At 40.9% G+C, this 22718-nt stretch overlaps 1 protein-coding gene across 1 annotated transcript in view; it reads right to left on the reverse strand.

Annotated features, from left to right (window-relative positions):
* Positions 1-1079: 1079 nt before the first annotated feature.
* Positions 1080-22718, reverse strand: part of si:ch211-286b4.4 (zonadhesin) — a 91358-nt gene continuing 69719 nt past the window's right edge. Inside the window, exons 72-101 of the mRNA XM_061827297.1 lie at positions 20731-20951; positions 20500-20646; positions 20197-20361; positions 19921-20072; positions 17686-17854; positions 17473-17581; positions 16275-16411; positions 15515-15640; positions 14914-15093; positions 14039-14263; positions 12628-12754; positions 12261-12460; positions 11928-12140; positions 11259-11404; positions 11050-11177; positions 10759-10903; positions 9442-9574; positions 9170-9310; positions 8965-9091; positions 8674-8885; positions 8191-8353; positions 7936-8009; positions 5618-5775; positions 5415-5532; positions 5074-5252; positions 4926-4974; positions 4125-4253; positions 3687-4021; positions 1187-1284; positions 1080-1108 (exon numbers count right to left, since the gene is read on the reverse strand). Of these exons, the coding sequence (XP_061683281.1) occupies positions 3693-4021; positions 4125-4253; positions 4926-4974; positions 5074-5252; positions 5415-5532; positions 5618-5775; positions 7936-8009; positions 8191-8353; positions 8674-8885; positions 8965-9091; positions 9170-9310; positions 9442-9574; positions 10759-10903; positions 11050-11177; positions 11259-11404; positions 11928-12140; positions 12261-12460; positions 12628-12754; positions 14039-14263; positions 14914-15093; positions 15515-15640; positions 16275-16411; positions 17473-17581; positions 17686-17854; positions 19921-20072; positions 20197-20361; positions 20500-20646; positions 20731-20951 (4402 nt within the window). The 3' untranslated portion in view covers positions 1080-1108; positions 1187-1284; positions 3687-3692. The remainder of the gene's footprint in view (positions 1109-1186; positions 1285-3686; positions 4022-4124; positions 4254-4925; positions 4975-5073; positions 5253-5414; positions 5533-5617; positions 5776-7935; positions 8010-8190; positions 8354-8673; positions 8886-8964; positions 9092-9169; positions 9311-9441; positions 9575-10758; positions 10904-11049; positions 11178-11258; positions 11405-11927; positions 12141-12260; positions 12461-12627; positions 12755-14038; positions 14264-14913; positions 15094-15514; positions 15641-16274; positions 16412-17472; positions 17582-17685; positions 17855-19920; positions 20073-20196; positions 20362-20499; positions 20647-20730; positions 20952-22718) is intronic.

The raw sequence follows: 22718 nt of genomic DNA on the forward strand, positions 1-22718 counted from the left end.
AGGCTCTGGCACTCTCCACAACCCTCGTGAGGATAACCGGCAAAGAAAATGGATAGATGGATGAAATGTGGCGAAAGGTTGAAAAGTTCAAAGGGGCCGAATACTTTCACAAGTCACTGTATGCAAGTGCACTACTAATGTGACAATTGTGCATAATGTGCCAGTGGCTTACAGTAATATTAAATATACATTTTATGGAAACAGAAACACTTTTGGTTTTGCATTTCAATGTTAGTCATTATGGTGGAATTTGGAGAGTTTAAGATTTTTTTTTTCTTTTTTTGAGGTGGTACTTTGTGAAACCGCTGGTAAAAAACATCAAACAACTTCAATAAAAATGAGATTTTAAATGTGGCATCAAAAGACTGAGCCTTAATATATAGTAGTTAGACTAAGATGGGCAAAAGAACTACAGTTTTACCTTGAAATTGTGAATATCAAATTTTTGGGATGTGTCTATTCACTGCATACAAGTCCTCATATCATTTGCACATTTGAACATTCCAACAGCAAATCTCTGAAAATCTTTTTCTCCTTTTATTTTTACTTATTTCATTGTATGTTCTTGTTTTATTTGTATTTCACAAGTTCTTAGTTTTAATGGGCTAATATGGAACCCGAGTTATCAAATTTTGTGCCTTACACTGTATCAGTGTGTTATGAAAATTCCTTGTATCCTTGAACATTTTCCTGTGCATCAGTGAAACAGGCGTAAAAAATTTTACTTTTTTCTATTTTTGGCCACAGTTTGAAGAGATGATTTGAAATTCTCTGAATGATAAATTCTAAAAAAAGACCGGTTAACCAGCATTCACAAACAGATTGATCCCCCCCCCACATTTTGAGCATTACAATAACTTTTGCATGGAGGCTCTTACCTGTCTCCTTCTCCTCAGCCGTAATCGGTGTGAGATTTTCAAAGAGTTGCTCTAACATGGAATTCTTGTATTTCCCAAATCTGAAAAGAAAAAGCTCATTGTGCGACTTTGTTAGAATTTAGATACTAGACCCTGCTCTTACGTTTGTGTGTTTCAGCTCACCTTCCCGCGAATAAATGCTCAGTGAAGTGTACACCTTTGGGAACTCTGATGTTGGTAATTTCCTCGCCCTATGGCCAGAGAGATTCAATCAAATAAAACTGTATGAATATCAGCCATGATAATGAAACACCACATCCAATGTATACCTCTACTGTGCTCTGTTTGAACGACATGCTGAATAGTTGTAGACTCAGGGCTGAGATCGCATCATGAAGAGCCCGCATCAAGCTCTGGGCATTGCATCCTGGATTAAAAACATACTGGATAAGAAAATTGAATCACCGACAACGAGAGCGCGTTAAGTCGATTTTTGTCATTTTGGGGTGGCGTGAATTAAAGTTACATAACTGTAATAAAATGTAGGCAATTTGTATCTTGGTGATTTACAGTATATGGCAAAGATGACTTCTTCTGGATACTTGCTTATCCACATGTTTTTCCTACGATGTTGGTATTTTTACAAATGTATTGATTTTGAACTTAGGTCATATCGTATTGGACATGCATATTGGGTTTGGGGTTGTTTTCATATTTATCAATGCACAATTGAATTACTCATGGCTGGACTAGTTTACCAGATAGAAAAGGAACAAAATGGGATTTGGAAAAAAAATGTGGAGAGCAATAATGGTGCATGCAATATTGTTATGCAAATTCCACCAATTTGAATAACAAACAAAATAACACATTACTTTCCCCAGGAGAATAATTGCATTACTGCTATGTTTTCAAACCAGCAGTAGTTTCTTTTAAGTAAGAAATGTCTGCCATCAAAGTAGCGACTCAGAAAAAAGACATTCAATTACATTTAACCCTTCACGCACACCAATTATGTCTGAATAAGTAGAAGAAAACAATTGGGATGCGATGGATGATTCTACAATGCACAGTGTGGTACTACAAAAAGTTCAAAGAAATGCATCATTTCAATATTTAAAGTAACCAAGTTGTTTTATTAAGGTTACTGTGGCAATACTGCCCACACACAGCTTCTGTCAAAATCGCTCAATATTTCTTGAAAAACGGTAAACTTTCACTTGATGCACCTAAGCCAAAGTGCTACTTTACGGTAAATCACAATATACTGCTAAACAGGTTGGAAACGTGGGTCGGACTAAATGGAACGGTCCTTAAATGGTGGTGGTAAATGACCTACTTTGTGACCAGTGGAGGTCTCAGCAAATGGCAATGACCTATGGGGTCCCTCAAGGCTCCGTTCTTGGACCTCTCCTGTTCATCCTGTATATGCTACCCTTGGGTCAAATTCTTCACAACTTTAATTTTGACTACCATAGCTATGCAGATGACACACAATTATATTTAGCAGTCTCTTAAGATGACTACAGTTCAATTGAGGTATTGTGCCACTGTTTAAATCAGATAGATAACTGGATGAGCCAAAATTTTCTTCAACTAAATCACAACAAAACTGAGACAATTGTTTTTGGCAATAAAGAAGAGATTGCTTTTAGTAAACACCTGGACTCTCTATCTTTAAAAAACAAAGACCAAGTCCGAAACCTTGGTGTTCTGATTGATTCTGACCTGACTTTCATCAATCATATCAAATCAATCACAAAAACTGCTTTCTACCATCTGAAAAACATATCTAGAGTCAAGTCTTGTATGTGTCAAGCAGACCAGGAAAATCTCATCCATGCTTTTATCTCAAGTAGACTTGACTACTGTAATGGTCTTCTGACTTGACTCCCCAAAAAGAGTATTAAACAGCTGCATCTCATTCAGAACGCTGCAGCTCGCTTCTGACCAAAACAAAGCGGTCAGAGCATATAAACCCCAATTCTAAAGTCCTTGCACTGGCTTCCAGTCAGCTTTCGAATAGATTTTAAAGTTCTGCTACTGGTCTATAAATCACTAAATGATTTAGGTCCTGAATACATGAAAGAAATGCTAACGGAATACAAACCAAGGAGAGCTCTGAGATCGACCGACTCAAGTCAAATAGTGGAGCGCAGAGTCCAAAGCAAAAATGGTGAAGCAGCATTTAGCTATTATGCAGCACACAAATGGAATAAGTTGCCAACAGAGGTGAGGTCATCCCCAAGTGTGAATCTTTTTAAATCCAGGTTGAAAACTCTTCTTTTTTCTCATGCTTTTTAGAATATGTCCACTTTTTGGTCATATTACTTGTACTGTACGCGGTTTGTTTTTTTTTGTCACATTTTGTTTGTGATTTTTATTGTTTTTATCCCATTTTAAATGTTTTATCTCTTTCTTTTCAAATGCCTTTAATCATGTAAAGCACATTGAGTTACCTTGAGTATGAAATGCGCTATAAAAATAAATTTGCTTTGCTTTGCTTTACTTAATTTTCCGAGTTTTCAACCACTCCAAACCTCACTTTATGGGATGTTTTTACAGGTGGTAAAATCTGGTTTCAGGGGTGCGGCTATCTCGGAAACATCAGATGGCCCACTGATTGGAGCATAGGAATGTCATCTATACAAATCGGAACAAAATTGTAAAGTACACCAGTATTTATCTGAAATGAATGTATTTTCTCTATTCATATCGACACTGAAACAACAAAAATTGTGTTAGCCCACTATAATTCTCAGAGGTTCCATCGCTTCTAAAGATGGTTGGCAAAGTTCTTAGACAGCATAGTGATATCTTTACGATCACCTGATGCTATGTGAGCCATGGATTGAAGAATGGTGGCGATAAAACTTCCCACGTGGTCCAGCTTAGCCTCGGACAGATAAAGAACTCGATGCTGGCGTCAAAATAAAAGTCCCCCCAGCAATGTGCCAGCAGGCTGTTATCAGAACACGGTGGCGAAAGAGGGACAGACTTTGCCAGTGTGAGGAGAACAGAGGAGGGGAGCATGGGGCATTTTTCAAGCAGCTCCATCACCCCACAGCCAAATAAAAAAACAGCAGTGTGATGGGGGGAGAGGCTCTCCAACACAGTGGGAATGAGTGGCACTTGAGGGTTCTCTTGGGCTGAATTACACATCACTGTGAGAACAGAAGAAAATATTGTTTATTTTGGCTTTATGTGAACCGGTTGTTGAGTTTGTGTGATTTTAACCAATAAGTTTGGTTTTTAGTGTTTGCTTACCATTGAGAAGAGGTTGTCTGGGATCAGCTGGGGGAAGACTCTGGAGCGACTGGTGGTTCTCTTGCAGTGTGCTGACTTGCTTGGATAAATCCACATCACTTAGACAAGGAGCAGTGCTCCGTGAATCGACTAAGAGAAAGAAACAAAAAAGTGTTCAGGAGAACACGTTACACAAGGTCAAGCATGAAATTTGATCATAGACAAACAGTAAACAAACACTTAAACAAATCCAAGTCCATTAAAAGACAAAAAATGCCTGGGATCTTGAGTTTTGCCATGATGCACCATAGCTTTTCCATATTTCTAAGAATATTTGATTTGGTGAGTAAGGGGTTTAACTGGCCTTATAAGTTGTCATACTTTTTCTTTACGAGCTAATATTGCAATGTGATGTCTACGGTCAAAGACAACAATCTCATTTATTTACCTTTCAAAACAATTGAATGAGAAATTCACAACTCGTAAGGCTACTTGGACAGTATAATATTTACAATGGTGTGATGGCATCGTGAGCACACACAGGCACAAAATGAATAAACAACAAAGACACAAATGGACCTCCACTTTTATGTGACTTTAGAGGTATGTACGTCCTAAAAATAATGCTTGCTTTCCAAGCGGTACACTCCTTAGGATCGCTGAGAGTCCACTGCAGTTTTCCACTCATTGCAAATAATTATCTTTCCCACAATATTATTTATTAAAAATGGAATTTGAGCTACACACAATAATTGACACATTTTAAACACCAATAAAATAAGCAACTAAAAGATGACATTGATGTGAAGGTTTGGTCCTTACTTGCATCATGGGCAAGCACTTCCGTTTGGTTCAAGTCCACAGATGAATCCTAGAGATGAACGTTTGAAATAATTAATACTTTCATAAATGGATTTCTCCACTTTTAAGTTTAAGTATATGGAACAAACTGAAATAAAGCATTTTGTACCAATGTGACATTGTTGCTGGTCTGAGCTGGTAGTTCACATTCCCTGGCATCAAGAGGCTGGGTATGGATGTCTGGGACAGAAGGCTGATCCTGAGTCTGCCAAGTCACTTGGTTCAGCTTACATAAGAGTGCCTCCACAGATCTGAGAACAGCTTCTAGCAATGCTGGGGATTTTTCAACTGGGTAATAATATATTTTGAAATGGGATTCCAGACACAAAATGTTTTGTCGTTGTTCTTTTGTATTTGTAAATTGAACATTGTGAAATTGAAAAATAAAAAATAAAAAGAACAAATGAGAAAGAAAGATCACTTGTCAAAAAAGTACTGCTCAATTTTTACCTTCATCTTTCATCTTTTTAAGAGTGTGATTGTCTGCTTTATCCCTCACAGCATCCTGGGATGCCAGCAGTTGTTTTAGAAGATTCAGCTTTTTACCATCCATGTTCTCAAAGACATTCTGAAAATTAATAAATCATTTGTCATTTAAGAAGACCATATAGTCTACCGTAAATGTACACAAAAGTGACATGATTCCCTCTCACCTGTAGGCCATCAACCTGTTGACTAATATTCCGATAAAACGTTTGTGTGGCTTTGCGATGTTGGGCCAGTTGCGAGGCCACATGCAGGTTCTGATCCTCCAGTTTGTCATACAATGTCTTCACATTGAACTCCTCTAAACAGCACGCCAATGCAATTCCTACACAGGAACAGTGCATGTTGCTACTCAAAGTCACCAGAAGTACAGTACTGTACGTTTCCATAATAAAGTCTTCTTTATGGTCGTGTGGGTGGCGACCATGCTGACGTCACTGCGGCTGTCCAACGTGCAGTTTATCTTTTTACTGAAGGACAACCACGTGCGCTGTTTTGAAAATATGCTACAATTCTTCTCCAAGTCAGGGGTGTCAATACGGCTAGTACTGGCTAAGACACCACAGAATGAAGTTTCCCCTGCATTTTATGGCCATTTCCGGTACTCATTTTCATTTTCCTTTCCGAAAAAAGGAACAACACAACAATAATGGTGACAGTGGAAGCGTGTCTTGTTTAACAAATGAACCTAAATGCTGGTCATGTTTAAATATGCTGCAAAATCAATTAAGAAGGCGGCGGTGTAGGTGTTATGTGGAATTGGGAGGAACAGTGAGTACGTCATCACAGCATGTGAGTAAAACGGACCAATCACAAGTGATGATCCCCGGGGCATTTTACACGCAGCATTTTTTTTTTTTGCTGTCTGGGTGTCATGCCCCCAATGCGTCCGTCACATGATGCAATGGGGGTGCTGCCAGGCAAGTGAGCACGAAAGCATAAAGAGACCTTAACTCTGAACACAGCAACAAGACTGTGCATGTAATGAATGATAACCACCACAATTAAAATTGCAGAGGGTTAGTGGGAGATAGAAATACTACTACAAGTCAATGTGATAGCGACTATTATGTTCTTTATCATCAGTCATTGCTCTTAAATGCTGCCTGGTCACGCTCTATGAACTTTTAATGCAGCCAGTGGACACTAAAATGTGCTATCAAGTGGCATGAATAACAGAACACAGCACAGTGAGGAGACATGAAGCCTTCACTTGTAGTCAGTACTCGTTACTTTGTGTTGTGGTCTTCTTTATGGTGTTATTTTATCATCAATAGGGTAGTTTGCATTTCTTTAGATCCCCTTTTGCCACATTTGTTAAAACTGTCACTATAACCCGAGAAAGTAGTAAAATACTTCATGAAAAATATTTTTTGCCTCTCTGGCCCTATCTTGTACCTCTACTTTGAATTTTAAGAAACCACTATGCTCGAAGAAAAACAATCAATCAGAGACAAAAGCTGCGTCTAAAGAGGTGTCAATAATTTGACATGCACTCACAGGCACACCCCCGCAGCCCCACCCTGATCCGTTACCGAGGGATGTAGGTGCTTTGCCAAAACTATTGCGAAATATCCACCTCCAGGGAAAAAAAGTCCCCATACCCTGTTTGCCAACAATAGGGCATAAGAGTAGCAAACAGAAAAGGAGCATTTTTAAAGCAAATTTCTGCTTCACTGTTGCATGTATCATTCCAAAACAAACCAAGAAAATTTGAGCGCTTATTTTCCACACCTGTGTAAATCTGGTACGGTGGGTAACAGAACCATGTGCCAGGGAAGGGTTACAGCGGTGCTGGCAATCTCATAGTCCAAAACACACTGGCACATCTGAAAGAGTGAGGTCTGCGCTGCTGTGGATGTGTTTACAGTCAACTTCACTCACTGCGAATCAAAGTGGTTCCTGTCATTCCCTTTAAATGAGCCACGCTGGTTAAGGACTGACAGTTTCAAGGATGCAGAGGGCAAACAACCAAAGGACAAACCCTCCCTGTGCCAGAACGCCTAGTTGGTGCAGACCCCTATATCAAATTGTCAAATGGGTAACGAGCCTTGCGCTTGTCTAACAACTGCCGTGCATGTCTCATCATATTCATGTTAGGTTTTGAATAATGACTCGAGGGGGGAAGGAATATGAAGGGTCCATTCAAATCCTGTGAGCAGTAGTTTACCTTTTAAGTATAAATCAGAAAACACACAAATTAGATGAAATTGTGGAACGTAACAAGAACAAGTTCAGAAAATTGTGGCGGTAGATTAGCCTGTGAGCAAAACGGGAGAAAATCACAAAGTACCTTAGTGAGGTGTGAACAGCATACACCACAAGTTGTGTTTTTATTAGATAATTTTTCACATTGTTCAGAAATGGTCACAAATGCAGTCTTTAAATGAGGGTGCGTGCCACCAATTTGTCTTAAAAGCTCCATTATAACTCCCAACTCGACATACAACACATTCCACCCACGTTCATTTAAAAGTTATCTTACCACCTTTAGAGATAGCGGGCTCCTCAGACTCGGCTCCCTCTCCTACACCTCTACTGCCTGGAGAGCCACAAAAGCTTGGAGAGACACAAACAGAATCCATAATATTTCAGAATCAATGGCTTTCTTTGGTGTTTGTGTAGTGGTTAAATGAAGTAAAGAGACGTTTTGGAGGGGAGGCGTTTTAAGTTGGGACCAAGTTTACTATTTCTTTTTGGACAATCGAATTATCACTGTTTAAAAAAATGCATTCTGTACCTGTCTCTACTGCATGGGCACTCCACAGGACGAGGGGGGTCGCCAAGGCTGCGCCACTTTGGCTTTGTTCTCCATTGCGACAACAGCTTCTCTTTGCTGGGCCAGAGAACCACAACTGTTGTGGTCACGATCACTACGACCACTAAGACCAAACTCAAGAGACCTGAAGACAGTTAGCGTTGTGCCATAAGGCCCACTTGTCTTATATGTTGTCAATACTTATTTGTGGCTGCACTGATGAGGCACAAGGTGTGCAACAGCTCTCAGTTTTATGCAATGCAGTTCCACATGACTGTAAACTACAACCACAATAAAAAGTGTTCAACTAATACCTTACTGATAGTTTTATTCATGTCTTCAATATCTCTGAAAAGGCAGAATTTTTAGAGGAGCATTTACATTGGATTTCATTATATTACACAGATGTGTAGTCACTGAGTGGATATCAAGAGGAAGAAGATGCACAAAAATCAGGATACTGACCTGTAATTGCTCCCCAATCCGGTAGGAAGTTTAGTTGGTGCTGCTTGGTGACTCCATACCTGACAAGTTGTGCTGGGGTCATGGCCTGGAACACTGAGGCCCGTGGGTCACATAGTGTCCCATCCTCACTCACCACTACCACCAGACTCCAATCTGGGACAACACTGTCCATGAATACATATTTCCCGGTTTCTGAAAAAGGATGGACAAACCTGACAGGACAACAAATGGAATGTTTCCCCATCTAAAATATTGAGTAGGGTACATGAAGTTCTTCCTGTAGTGCATTACCAAGTGTTATTCAGGTTTGATTGCTTGATGAGTGCCTGCACACGTCTGAAGACCCCAAAGTCCCAACTAGGGTTACTGTTGAACAAGTGGTCTTTCTCATAGACGGGGAAGTGGCTCAGGTTGCGATCTTCAAGGTACCGAATGAATTAGTAGCCTCAACCCAAACATAAAGCACAGTAAAAATCAATGAAAGCAGATTGTGTACCTGTGTGATTAATGGTGAGATGGAAAATTAGCATATCGCCAGTGGACAGACAGGCAACTGGGTTTGGGATACGAGGGAGGACAGACAACCCCTCATCGTGATCTGTTGTGGTTCTCTTTTTCCGTGTGGGAGCTACGACATCTTCTCAATTGAAGACGAGATAAATAACTCAGTCAGAAAGATTGCATTTTTTAAAATGATACTGAACTGAGAGAAACAGTTCAATATCATTTAAAAAAAAAAAAGACAAGGTTAGCAGAAAATCAGATCACCTGAGAGAAACATTTCAATGTCTTCTCTTTGTTTGGGAATCCAACCAAACAATCCTTGAGAGTCAAACTGAACTAAATGGATTTTCTCAATATTCTTTGTATGGGGATCTGGTCCTAAAACGTCCACCAAAGTCTGGAAAAACACATAGAAATTATCTACTGAGTACAGCTAATACATACATGAATACTAATTAAATAACTTTTGCTTATCAAAGTGATCAGATGTAATTTTGTTTCTCTTGTAAATTGTAAAACCAAGGACATAAAAATCCATCTGTCCATTTTCTGTACCACTAATCCTCATTAGGGAGGTTGGAGCTTAGCCCAGCTATCTTTGAGCGAGAGGCAGGGTCCACCTTGAACTGGTCGCCAGCCAATTTCAAGGCACATATAAATAAACAACCATTCAAACTTACATTCACACCTACTGGCAATTTAGAGTTTTCAATCAACCTACCACGCAGGTTTTTGGAATGTGGAAGGAAACCAGAATCCCCGGAGAAAACCCATGCAGTCACAGGGAGAAAAAAGCAAACTCCATACAGGTGGGGCCAGGAGTTGAACCCGGTCCTCAGAACTGTGAGGCAGATTTCCTAATCGCCGACTGCACACTGAACTTTCATTGACCACTCATAAAAATAAAATTCAATTTTAAAAATCTCATACAGGTCCTGAAAAGTTATTTTGTGTTGATATTGTGATTTTTTTTTAAAAACAGGGTATAGCGTAGAACCGATTATCGGCTCATGCCTTGTGAAATAACGTGTGTGTGTGTGGGGGGGGGGGGGGGCAATTAGGCCTAAACATCCACGGCAGATTGCGTGGATGTGCGTGAAATGTTTAAATTGACTAGGGCAAACACAATACAAAAGAGAAGCCTAGTTGGCCATAGTAAAACAGGGTGAACATCAAGTAAGTCTTGATTACAAGGGCAACAATACTGACAAAATCCCAGCAGCACAGTACATTTTGAGCAAACCTTTCTGGCTCGGCCACCGTGACCATAGCGTCAATGTAGCATAAACATGATAAGTGCTACAGAAAATGGATGGATGCTGTAAAGTATCTCACATTCCGTCCGAAGAAAAGTGAAAGAACTCTAAAATCAGCCCCACTTTTTGCTCCCAAAAGGGGTATTATCTGGCTCATCATTTAAATTGGGTAAAACTTGGAATGGGTTTCTTCCTTAGCCCATCCTCTATGTACCCACTCACACACCAACACACACACAACCATGCACATGCACACACATAGTGAAATTGTTTCATCCTCGGTAATAACAGCATTATGCTCGCACGGGATAGCTTAAAATCGCACTTTGGCCCAGACTGTGCTGTCTCTTTCTTTGACGCTGAGGAGAAAACGTCCATCTGGGGAAAAATGGGCTGAGAGTGTCGGCATTTTAGTGAGGCAGGAAGTGTCGCACAGCTCTTCGGCAGACACATATCGCTGACAGTGGCAGCTTGAAATCAGGATTAGGCATATACAGAAAAAATATGTTATTGTCACGTCACAAAATGAATTTGCAACATTTTATGTATTTTATGTACTCTTTTACAGACTATGGACCGGGTATAAACGCAAATGAAAAGCACAGGTGATATTCACATGCCCATCTCCACATCCAGAGTTCCTCCATCTGGTCCACAGGTTATATTACAGGAGTAAAGAGAAGGTGTTACACACTCTCTAGATGCTGCCAGCCTAACCTGCCCTGGAGCACACCTCCTATACAGCTGAAACACACACACACATATGAATATATAATATCCAGATACTACATCAGCCTTCATTTCAGTGGCTTTCACACTACTAACCTCAGGCTGGCAGTCCAGCGCACTGTCAGCGGTTGAGCTTTTGAAATCCAGCTCATTATAAAAGATAAAGCCAGTTCTGCACAAGCATGCACCATCTGAGCGTTGAAAAGCACGATTTTTGCCAATACAGGTGCAAGAGGATGAGCCTACACAGAGATGCAAACGCGACACGTTGTAGCTATGTAATAGTGCAGTTTCGAAAAATAAATGATACACAGTGAACGGATGTATTGGGGCACAGGTAGCTTTTATCGCTTCCTCTTCTTTTCCTTTTTTATGCTCTCCATCTACTTAAGTGAGTTTTCTTCTTACATCTAGATTAAGGCATTTTGGATTTGAAACTTCCAACATTATGGGAGCAGTTTCCAAAACTCCTTTTCTGTTCAAGCTTGACATTAAATGTATGGGTTGAATGAGTTCAAACACCTTTTGAATTAAATGAAATGGATATTGCCTCATGGGACCTCTCAGTACACAGAACTGCCATATTCCCACAGAGAGCTGCAAAGAAGGATCTAATCTGTATTTTCTTACATTGTCACTGTCTGTCATTCTAAGGTATCCAAATAACTTTCTTGATATATAAAGATTACATGTGATCCCCGCCCCCCCTACCATTTACAATAGCTGAAGTGATACCAAACATAGTTATGGATAATTCAATATAACCTGGAGGTGAAGTGGAGGAGCTACCACAGGGGAAGCAGGCCTTCTGAGCATGCAGGTTGTTGTAGGTGTCAGCCGGACATGGTTGACAGTCAGCGAGTGTCTCAGCCCGGGTCAGGTCGCCAAAAGAGCCAGGAAGGCAGGGTGTCGGTCGTGCGGACCCAGATGGACAGACATACCCCGGAGGGCAAGGGTTTGTCTGAAAGTCATCTGTACCTACGTAATAAAAACAATGATCAAAGTAAAATAGGAAGAAAAGTGGTAGACATTGGAGAATTTATTATTATTTTTTTTAATAACAAAGACTGACTATGAGTTTTTTGAAGCTGTACACACCTGGCGGGCAGAAGTATCCTGGAGGGCAAGGCAGGCATTGTAAGACAGTTGATGGGTAGGGTCGATAGGTGCCACCCTCACATACACGGCAGCAGCAGTTTTTGGATCTTCTCAGCCCACTGGTGTTGACAGGCTGTGAGCCTCCATCGCAGGACTTCATTGAAGAGCTGTTGGCTGGGCAGTAAAAGGGAAATGGACAGCTGTGGAGGGAGGGCAACAAGGTTATTTGTAAAACTTTTATATGAACCACCCCCTGCCGGGTCAGTCCAACTCTGTTAAGCCCGTCTTTATCTGTATCACCTTAAAAATGCTTCCTATGCCAAGAAATAGGGTGTATCGGAGGTTTTTGAAAGGTATGTGCACTCACAGTTGTTCAGGGAGGTTGAAGGACCGTGACCCTGTTGTACAAATATAACCAGCGGGACAGATTTGAGGCTCAGCGGTTTGCGGTCCACAGTAAGAACCAGCTCTGCATAACTTCTCTGAGGCTGAACCTGAATAGTGAAAAGAAACTATTCACAATAGAATATCATGATGATACAAGAGCAGGATTTTCAAGTACAGATACAGATAAACAGCAACGTGATAGACTGATGAACAGCGTTGCCTCGCGATTAAGAGTTTCTGCATGTGTGTGTGTGTGTGCCATTTTTTGCTTGCGTGGGTTTTCTTTAGGCACTCACGCCACATTTAAAAACATGGCAAGTGAGTGATATTCTCACTGTGTGATTGTAGCGGCTGCCATGGCAGCCTTAATGACGTGAAAAAATAGTGCGCTATGGAATCTGGCCATTTTCTCTTTATTCATATTTTGCATAGTTTTGTCACAGTCTAACACGTTATCCATGATGGGCTCGGCCTTGTCGACACGGCTTCTGCCAGGGTGGCTCATCTCCACCGCAGTAGTGGATCGGACCGGGAGGCGGTCTGGCCGCGGCGTCGTCGGCGCTCGCGGGCGCCGTTGTTTTAATCACTGCTGCGCGGAGGTGGATCGGGGGTGAGGTGGTTTGGCCGTGATCCACATATCATCTAAATATGGCTCGAACCGATAGGGTAATATTGCCCCGCTCATTTCACTCGGTTGTGAAATGTTCTCTTCTTCGAAAAGAGCTTCCGTGTCAGAAGGGGTGTGTTTGTCTCCCATAGGAGGGGCCACAGCATGTTTTCCATGGCGATCATCCGGGGTGGCAGGAGATGCAGCCAATATGGCGACCACTTGGATGTCGAATGACACTTTCGCAACTTTGCGCATGGATGACACGCTCTCCGCTCATATTTATTTTTTCGTATAGACATTGAAGTGAATAATGTTATATGTATTTTTCATTACAATATCTACTTTAGAACGTTCATAGGGATGACACTTGGGCATTAACTTTCACATTTTGATGGGGTCCCTCACGTTTGTCAGGTTCTGCCAAGGCTTTCAGCTGATAAAACATGGACGCCGGGCAGCCTTGGAACATGTTTTTTGGTTTAGTGGATCCCATTTTACTCTGGGTGACTGGGTCTCTTATCCACATCATGACATCAACATGTTTTGAAAAAATATATATATATATACCTTGTCAGACATCCACAGCAATCATGGCCTGTCTCGTTTTCTCATTGTATAGCGCTACCAGTCTTACCGCTACATTGAAAGTAGCATTTCCAGTTCTTTGGTCATCACCACATTTCACCATTAAGTTAAAGTCATTCTAAAATGTACAGATTCTACAATTTTGTGGAACTGCTGGACAGTTGATATCAATGTTTTTAAATGTGGATAAACCTACCAGTGGGGCATTCATAAGAGGCCCTGCATGGGATTCCCTCCACATTGGGCTTTCCTGTATCCTGAGGGTCTGGGCAATAGGTCCCCCCAGCACAAGGCTCACATTGGCTGGGTTGAGCAGCACCAGGATGCAGCCTCTTTGTGCCCGCTGGGCAGAATATGGGCGCTCCAGATCCACTGCACCAGAATCCAGGTGGGCAAGGAGTGCTGGCATAATCTACAATCCCTGGAAATTATGAATTACACGATTTTATGAATATCCAGTACACAGTATTCTTTTAATCATTCTTTATGAGAAACAGCCGTTTTGATCAATATTATATATTTTTCTTATTACGTTTATCACAAAAGATCCTGACGGATGTTGTGTTCTCTATTATCAGACTACATTTCTGAATACAAAGAAGCAAAGAGCGTATCATTCCATAGATATAGTAACAATATGGTTTTAATTTTCTAAGTTCAGCATGTGTCAGGTAGATTATAAAGAGTTTTTTCTGTTACGAATCCAGTCCTCAATCATCAGTGTCACCTCAGGTAGTGGTTTCAAATTCAGTGTCTTCAATCATAATAAAACTCCTCCACTTTTATCTCGGCCACAGGCTCAGGCAGGAGGATAATAGTGTGCATACAAACTGAAATTAATAAAACCGGGAAAGGCACTTTGCTTTGAAATGTCTTTGAGTAATGTTGGGCAGAAGAGAGGCATATTGTGGCCTAGCTCCATGTGATATTTTACACTTCATAACAAAATATAGCACAAACACATCTACTTTGCATTTGCCATTTTAATTAACATTATGAATACGTCCAGGGCCACTTTAATTAACATTTGAAGGAGTGGAATGGTGCTCATTGAGCTGCTTTGTGCGGCACCTGTGCTGTTGCAGAGGAAACCGGGAGGACAGGGATGGCAGTCGCCCTTACTGGCCGCTCCAGGAGAGGCTCGATAAGAGTACACAGGACAAGGCTGGGGCCAACCCCATTCATTGCTGTCACCTCCAGGCAAACCGGTACAGTAATGACCAGCAGGGCACAGGGAAGGTCTTGGCTCTCCTGCAAACAATTACAAAGCTGGAAAGAGTGGACTAAAAGCTTTCAGATGGATGGATGGATGAATGGAGACTATCTGCTTAGACATTTCTTACTTTCCTTGTACCCAACTTGAAGAATTTATTTCATTATGTCATTGATCACTTGCAGTCACTGCCTTGACAAGACAAGACTTGGTCATAATTCCAAAACAGTGCCATAGTGACTTTCAGTTATTATTATTATTTTTTCCTCCATTCCCATTATTTTCAGTCCCCTATCCTGCAGCTCCAATGAACAGTATGCTGGGCACACAAAATCCTATTCCCGGGCAAAAGGATGCATTTTTTTTTTTTTTATGACTGAAGTTTAATGAATATATTCCTAACTGCATGCATTTCGTTTCATTTCAGTACTACTGATTAAAAACATATAAATTATTTACCAGGTTTACACCAGTATTGAGGTGGGCATGTTAAACAGTCCTCTGCTCTGGCACCGCCTGTGTTACGTCTGATGGAGTTTTCAGGACACATCACAGCCTTTTCTGTGCCCTCAGGGCAGTAGAAGCCTAAAATTAAGAAGACAAAGTTACTTCTTTCTTTTAATCGCTAATTATAATGCATTTTGAGGCATTCAAAGTCACCTTACGACATAATAACATACAATGACAATTAGCAAGGACAAGAAAGAAGTAATGCCTGAAAGTGAGCTGGCCTATTTAGATTGAAAAAGTTTTCAAACAGAACTTAAAATTGTGGAAAGAGCCAATATCGCTGTGTGATTGTGGAGGTGAGTTCCATGGATGAACGCCTGCATGGCTAAAAGCTCTGGACCCATTAAGAGGATAAACGGGCTGAAGGTGCAGGGAGGAGCATGAAGGAAAAAAAACGGAGAGTACAGAATGGAACATCAGGATGGATGAGGGTGGATAAAGCATCTATAAATAAAGAAAAACTACAGTCTAATATACATTCTGCGAAGCTAGTTGACTTCCAAGTTGTTTTAATTTCAAAACTAATTCCCTGTTAGGGAGGTCATGTGTTGACTTAAATTTGTTTTCAAATCTGACAACTTTGCGTGGGGTATACTTTAATCTTAACTCAAAATATCTCAAATCAAGCAAAACTGCTATGTAGTGTATGCATTGAATCTATATATTTCACATCCATAACCTTATTTCTTTATATGAATCAAATTGGTACCTGGTGGACACGGTCCAGCACACTGCATACCCCACTGACACAAGGCCAGGTCCGGTAATGGTCCCTGAGGGGTGAAATCTGCACTCCCAGAAATGCAAAGATACCCGGCAGCACATGTGCCTTGTACCCTACCAGCTCTGTGGGAAGGGAAAAATGCACAAATACTGTACATATATAAAGTACTTTATATTGTAGGTAAGTGGTCATCAGCATGGTGTACATAGGCAAGAGGTAGCCACGGGGGACCCCAAAGCTCACAAGTGATGGGACATTGTAATCTTTCAGATATGTTGCAAAAGTGATCATATGAAAATGTAAATAGGTTGGTTAATTAGTAATAACAACAAATTTTAAAATCCAGAATTGTGTATCTAACTGGTAGCTGTTTGCTTTAGTCAATACTCAAGAAGTAGCACACATCTGATCAAATTATGAATAAATCAAGGGTTAGTTGAGATCCCTTAATTTCCTTTTTAATAGTAATTCCTCATTTTACCAATACGTTATAATGCATGCTACAAAGTTTGTGTGAAAAGTTAACTTTTCTGTTTTGGGATGACAACGAAAGTATGTCCATAGATTTTATTTAAGCAAGTTTTTAATACTTTTGTCCATATAGAGCTGTTTGTCATTTATGAGCCAAGACATATGTTTTTACATTGTAATCAACACAAAAATGTAACAAAAAGTCTAAACTTGCAAAGCTTTAATAAAGTAAACATTATATTTTTGGGGGACCAATTAGAACGGCTAATTTCATCTCTCATGATACACTAATATGCCTCAACACAGTGGTTAGGAATTGCTAAAGCACAGAATAGAGATAGGCAGAAACCTTTATAAGGCACTCAATAACACGTGCATTATGTGATATTATTTTAAGTTCTCACTGTTTTCACCTCCCATGCTCAACTCATTATAGACACGCATACTAAGGTGTTAAATTGGCTGTGGTCTTGGGCAGTACGCCCACATTGTGGCTGGCAGTGGGTATAAGCAAAGCAGAAATATGATTATTTCCCTGTGAGCAGGCATGTTACAAGTGCATCTGTGCTCATATCTTGCCAACGATCGCGGACTGCCTGACAGGAGGTCGCTTCACGTGAGTGTGACAGGTGTACACGCACTCAGCTGACTGCCTGGGCATGCAAAAATGCTGTCTGCGTGAGCTGAAGCAGGATATATATATTTTTTTTACCTACAAAACCTCCCTGGGGGACAGGGTAAACACTCTCTCGCATCCTGTAGTCCTCTTTTGTTTGCATCACTATATGACCCATTGGGGCATGAATGTGGTACCATAGTACCTGAAAAAAAAAAAAAAGAAGTCAATAGGGAATTATTACATGGTAATTATTAACTTAAAAATGTTTTAGCATTCTATGCAGTCACAACACAGTTTTTAATTTACCTGCTGGGCAGAATGAATGTGGTGGGCAGATCTGAGGCTCTCCTACAATGGCCTCCTCACAAAAGAAGCCAGGTTGACAGGGGATGCAATATTCTGAGCCCGGATTTGGCTGATACTCTCCTCTACGGCACGGCAGGGGTAGAAGAGAACCTGGTGGGCAGAAGTGGCCCTTGGAGAGAACCAGACATGGGATTTAAAACAATGCCTATAGTCTCAATAACAAAATTACCGTGCACATTCTGCAGGATATGATTATCAAAATCAACAGAAGTTTCAGAGCCAAAATGATAATTAAATCATCCATTTAAGGACTATGACCCTGATTCATATATCATGCTAGTCTCCCCTATGGTTAGCAGTAGGCTGAGAATTTTGACAATCTTATTTTTCAAAATCAGCAATGGTTTTGAAATAATGTGCAAATGTTTGCAAATGAATATCGGCGCCATGCTGGTGTCCTACGGTCAACTACGGAAAAATGATAGGTGGGCTGGCCACTTTTTGTACTTTATGTACAGCAGGTTCTGCACATGCTGAATGGGCGTGAGGAGCCTGACTCAGTTATACAACAGCGCCTTGATATTCAAGATTAATTCATTCCTGGCCACACTCTGCTCTCAAATCATCTTTCCACATTGATATTAAGAGACTCTGTCTGAGACATACAAAAATTAGCAAGGATGAATAAAACAGGATCAATCTGCGTCTTTTGATGCATCCCTTAGTATTCTGGCGTGGTGCTGGAAATCCCGCATATTAATTAATTTGAGACCAGACAGGGCTCTAGATACAGCACAACTAATTTGGTCGCCTAATTTCTGAAAGAAGACACATTATGGGTTTTATAGTGGTCTCTAAACTAATTGAACTTAATGAAGAGTGATGACCTGCCGTCTGATTGGCCATGTGCGTGTCCGTTATTGCTGCTGAGGATGGCCCGATAATTTATTACATAGAGGGATATTTTTTTTCCAAACAGGGCCAGGTAACTAGAATCGTTTTGGGTCTTTTTTTCCCTTGATGCAATGAATCGCCATTATAAAAAGAAGATTTTAAGCTCACTTGGGTTAAATTTTTGTGATATTTACATTTTTTGATGATCTTAAACAAAGTGGAGAAACTGAAGAGTTTGTTTTCAAAACGAGACATAGGCATTTTTTTCAGATTTACGAAACTCGCGCCAAAATTATCCAGCTCCGAATGGATAATTTTGGCGCGAGTTTCGTAAATCTGAAAAAAATGCCTATGTCTCATTTTGAAAACAAACTCTTCAACTGTAAGAATATGAAAAGGTGGTCAATACTTTTTCACAGTAGTTTATTATATTGTACTCCATTAAAGCATACAGTAATGACATAATTACATTGTTTCCAAAGTATTAAACTGTTTTTGCTACACTTTTTGCTTCAATTCAACGATCACAGTGGTGCTGTTTTTGGTGTACAACCCTCGGCCACCTGGGGGCAGTACAATATACTGTATTAGCCGTAATATTAGTCCTTCTTCACAGACGATAAAGAATATAAGCCAATGGATATTGTTATATTATCTGTATACCTGTGTTGCTCCACCATTTGTGTTTAAATATTCAATTCTTAAAAAGTTGTGATACCATCACATAGAGAATATTTGTTTTTAAATCTGCAGTTTTTATGTGTCCTTGTTTAATGTTTGACTTTAAACTTCCACTGGGAGCGGCAATATCTAGCTTAAAATCTCTTTTTGGAAGAATTCCTCAGTAATTCTCTCTTCCAAACTGCTGCTTGTTGTCAAGTGAGTTGAGTTAACTGCCACCTTACAGGGGACATATCGAGGTTGTGCTCATAAATCAAAACAGAAAATGGCAGCTTGTGTCTCAAAAAAACCTCATAAGTTGAGTCACTTGCATCTTTAGGCATATTTGTTCAGCTGCCATATCTATGTCAACGACATACTGTATAGTGACAAGTAGAATATTGTTCTTCCATTAGCCGTCAGAAGGTACCATAAACCTGAGAATCCAGCTGTTGCCATTCATACAACAGAGTAAGTCATGGCTTCCTCGTATATCAGTTTTGTGTTCAATTAAACAGGCAAGATTGAGACGAGATCATAATTATTTTATAACTTTTACTGTGTCATCACATATTTCTAATGTAAAAGGACTGCCCTGGATTCATAAATATTGGGAAAAACTGTGCTATTGTACAAAAATACAACAATTCACGGCAGCCGAGGGGCAATGAGTAGATTTACCTCGGGGCACAGGATGGAATAAGGAGTGGTCGAAGAGAAGTCATAAGGGCAATAGAAACCGGCCGCACAGGGTCCACTTGAGCTGGAGAGACCCTCAGCAGAACAAAAGTGACCTGCAGGACAAGAAGTGCAGCTCTCCAGTGACACACCTCCTAAGGGAGAACAACACACAGGGACAACCGAACAAAAACAGTCACATGTCGTTGGTGTTGGTGTTTTAAATGAGACAAAAGTAAGGACATAAAAACAAACGTGCTATCAAAACTTTAGGATTACCAGTAGTGTTGCGGATGCTGCCAAGAGGGCAAGGAATTGGAGAGAGGCACCCTGTCGGGCAGTAATGACCTGCAGGGCAAGGCCCATTCTTGGAGAGGTTATCAGAGTTTTGTGGAGTTGGTCCCACGGCTCCACTTTGGCAGAAATAGCCCTGCGAACAAGAACCTAGACACAATCCAAAGGGCATTATAAATCATCCCATCTGTCTGTTAACACCTGCGTTTTTTTTTTTTTTACTGCGAGAATGTTCCAAAAAGATGGTGCTTTTGCTAATATACTATAGGCCAGGGATAAATTAGACACCTTGTGGTGATGAAGCACCATATGTGCTGCAGTACATTCCAGACGGACAGGCTGTGCAGACTGAATGGGAGTGTGCACCTTTCTGATTATTGAAAGTCCCTAAAGGGCAAGGTTGAGGTAGGGCCGTTCCAACAGGACAATAGTGACCTGGAGAGTTGATATAATGTTGATATGCAGTACCTGCCCAGAGACATGAAATAATGATCTGACTCAGAGTGGACTCCAGCTCACCGAGTGTGCAGATAGCAGGCTCCAGGGTGGCTGAGGAGGAGCACATCATTCCTCTGGGGCATACAGTGCACTCGGAAGCTCCAGAAGCTGGGCTGTAAGTGCCAGGCTCACATGGCAGAGCTCTGGTTGAGCCAACAGGACAGCTGTGGCCAGCAGGGCACCGGTAGCCATGGGAACTGTCAGACGGTGTGGGACTGGGACTACCACCGAGGCAAACGTACCTGATTGAAGAAGCAGAGACGACGTATAGGTCATATTAGAAATGAATTTAATTAAAATACAATGATACCCAAAACAATAGACATTGTTATCCAACAAGGACTTTCAATTTCATATATAACTGGGTCACACGTTCTAAAACGCTACTTTGGTTTACATCAATAGTCAGCATTTCTCTAACGTTACTGTGGCTTATTAAAATGTAGCAGCACTAAAATGGACAAATCTCCGGAAATAATCCATCCATCCATTTTCTTTGCCGCTTATCCTCACGAGGGTCGCAGAGAGTGCTGGAGCCTATCCCAGCTGTCAACGGGCAGGAGGCAGGGTAACCCTGAACTTGTTGCCAGCCAATCGCAGGGCACATGGAGACAGACAACAGTCTCACTCACAATCACACCTAGGGGCAATTTAGAGTGTCCAATTAATGTTACATGTTTTTGGGACGTGGGAGGAAACCGCAGTGCCCGGAGGAAACCCATGCAGGAACGGGGAGAAGATGCAACATCCACACAGGCGGCTCCGGGATTGAACCCGGGACCTCAGAACTGTGAGGCCAACGCTTTACCAGCTGTTCCACCGTGCCCCCTCCAGAAATAATATTTGATCTAAATAAATGCTTGTCAGATAAGGACGAATGCAGGGTGCAAAGCCTGAAAGCGGCATCGCATATCTCCATGTGTTCATCTGATTAAATGACTTATTAATGACATGTACAAACAGGAGCTGATCACGTTAATACAAAATTGTGAATAGAATGCATTTAAATACTGCTTTATCTACCCCATCACAGTGCCCAAAGCATTTTACAAAGCCTCATATCCACCCATTCACACACTATTGAAAAGCAGTGGGCAGCTGCTATGATGCAAGGTGTTGCCAGGCCCATTGAGAGCAGATTAGGGTTCAGTGTCTTGCCCAAGTGCACTACAGCATAAAGACGGTTAGAACCAGGGTTCGATGCGGTGACGCTCCGGTCACTGGATGACCCAGTCTACCAGCTGAGCCACAGCCTCCCTTGTGGCTAAACACAAGAAAAACTGTAACCATTCCTGGTCTACAAAATGATGTCATAGCAGAATGCAACTTGACATCAAGTGGACTAATGGTCCAGCGAACTCCATACTATTGAAACACGCTTCATTTGTTTCGTTTTTCAGTGTTAAGCACTGACTAATTAGCATGTCTCATTCATGGCTAACGAAACTGTTTATGGCTTTTTGTGTGGGCGGAGCTGAAAAACTAATGAAAAAAATTATAATTTGTTGTCATTTCCTCCTATGAAATAATAAATGCCACTTGAACAACTGGTGTACGCTTGAGGACTCTGGCCTGCGATCAAACCACAGGCATGATGATAGACAGTACGTTGTATATTGCTCAATTATTCATGCGGGTAACATTACTAAAGTGACTATGATAAGCCGTGCTATCAGCTTTATTTTGTTAACTTCAAGTTCTACTTTTGGCCCATCTTAGTTAACAATGATAGAACTTCAAGAAAGTAGCAACCTTTGATTTGGATCATCTATGCTTTTTAAAGTGTGGCGATTTAGATTGCTATGTTAGCTACTTGAGATGTGTGAGGTGGTATCAGCGGCATGTTCACAGTTTACATTTCATTCATCATTAAAGTTAAGAGTGTTTAACGAGTGTTATTGGTTTAGCTGAATAACATTTCAGATATATAGCATGATGTACTAGTGGTTGGCATGCCCGCCTCACAGTTCTGAGGTTCGGCGTTTGAGTATCGACTCGGGCCTTCCTGT

The sequence above is a fragment of the Syngnathoides biaculeatus genome, chromosome 8 (genome assembly GCF_019802595.1).
Source record: "Syngnathoides biaculeatus isolate LvHL_M chromosome 8, ASM1980259v1, whole genome shotgun sequence".
Classification (NCBI taxonomy): domain Eukaryota; kingdom Metazoa; phylum Chordata; class Actinopteri; order Syngnathiformes; family Syngnathidae; genus Syngnathoides; species Syngnathoides biaculeatus.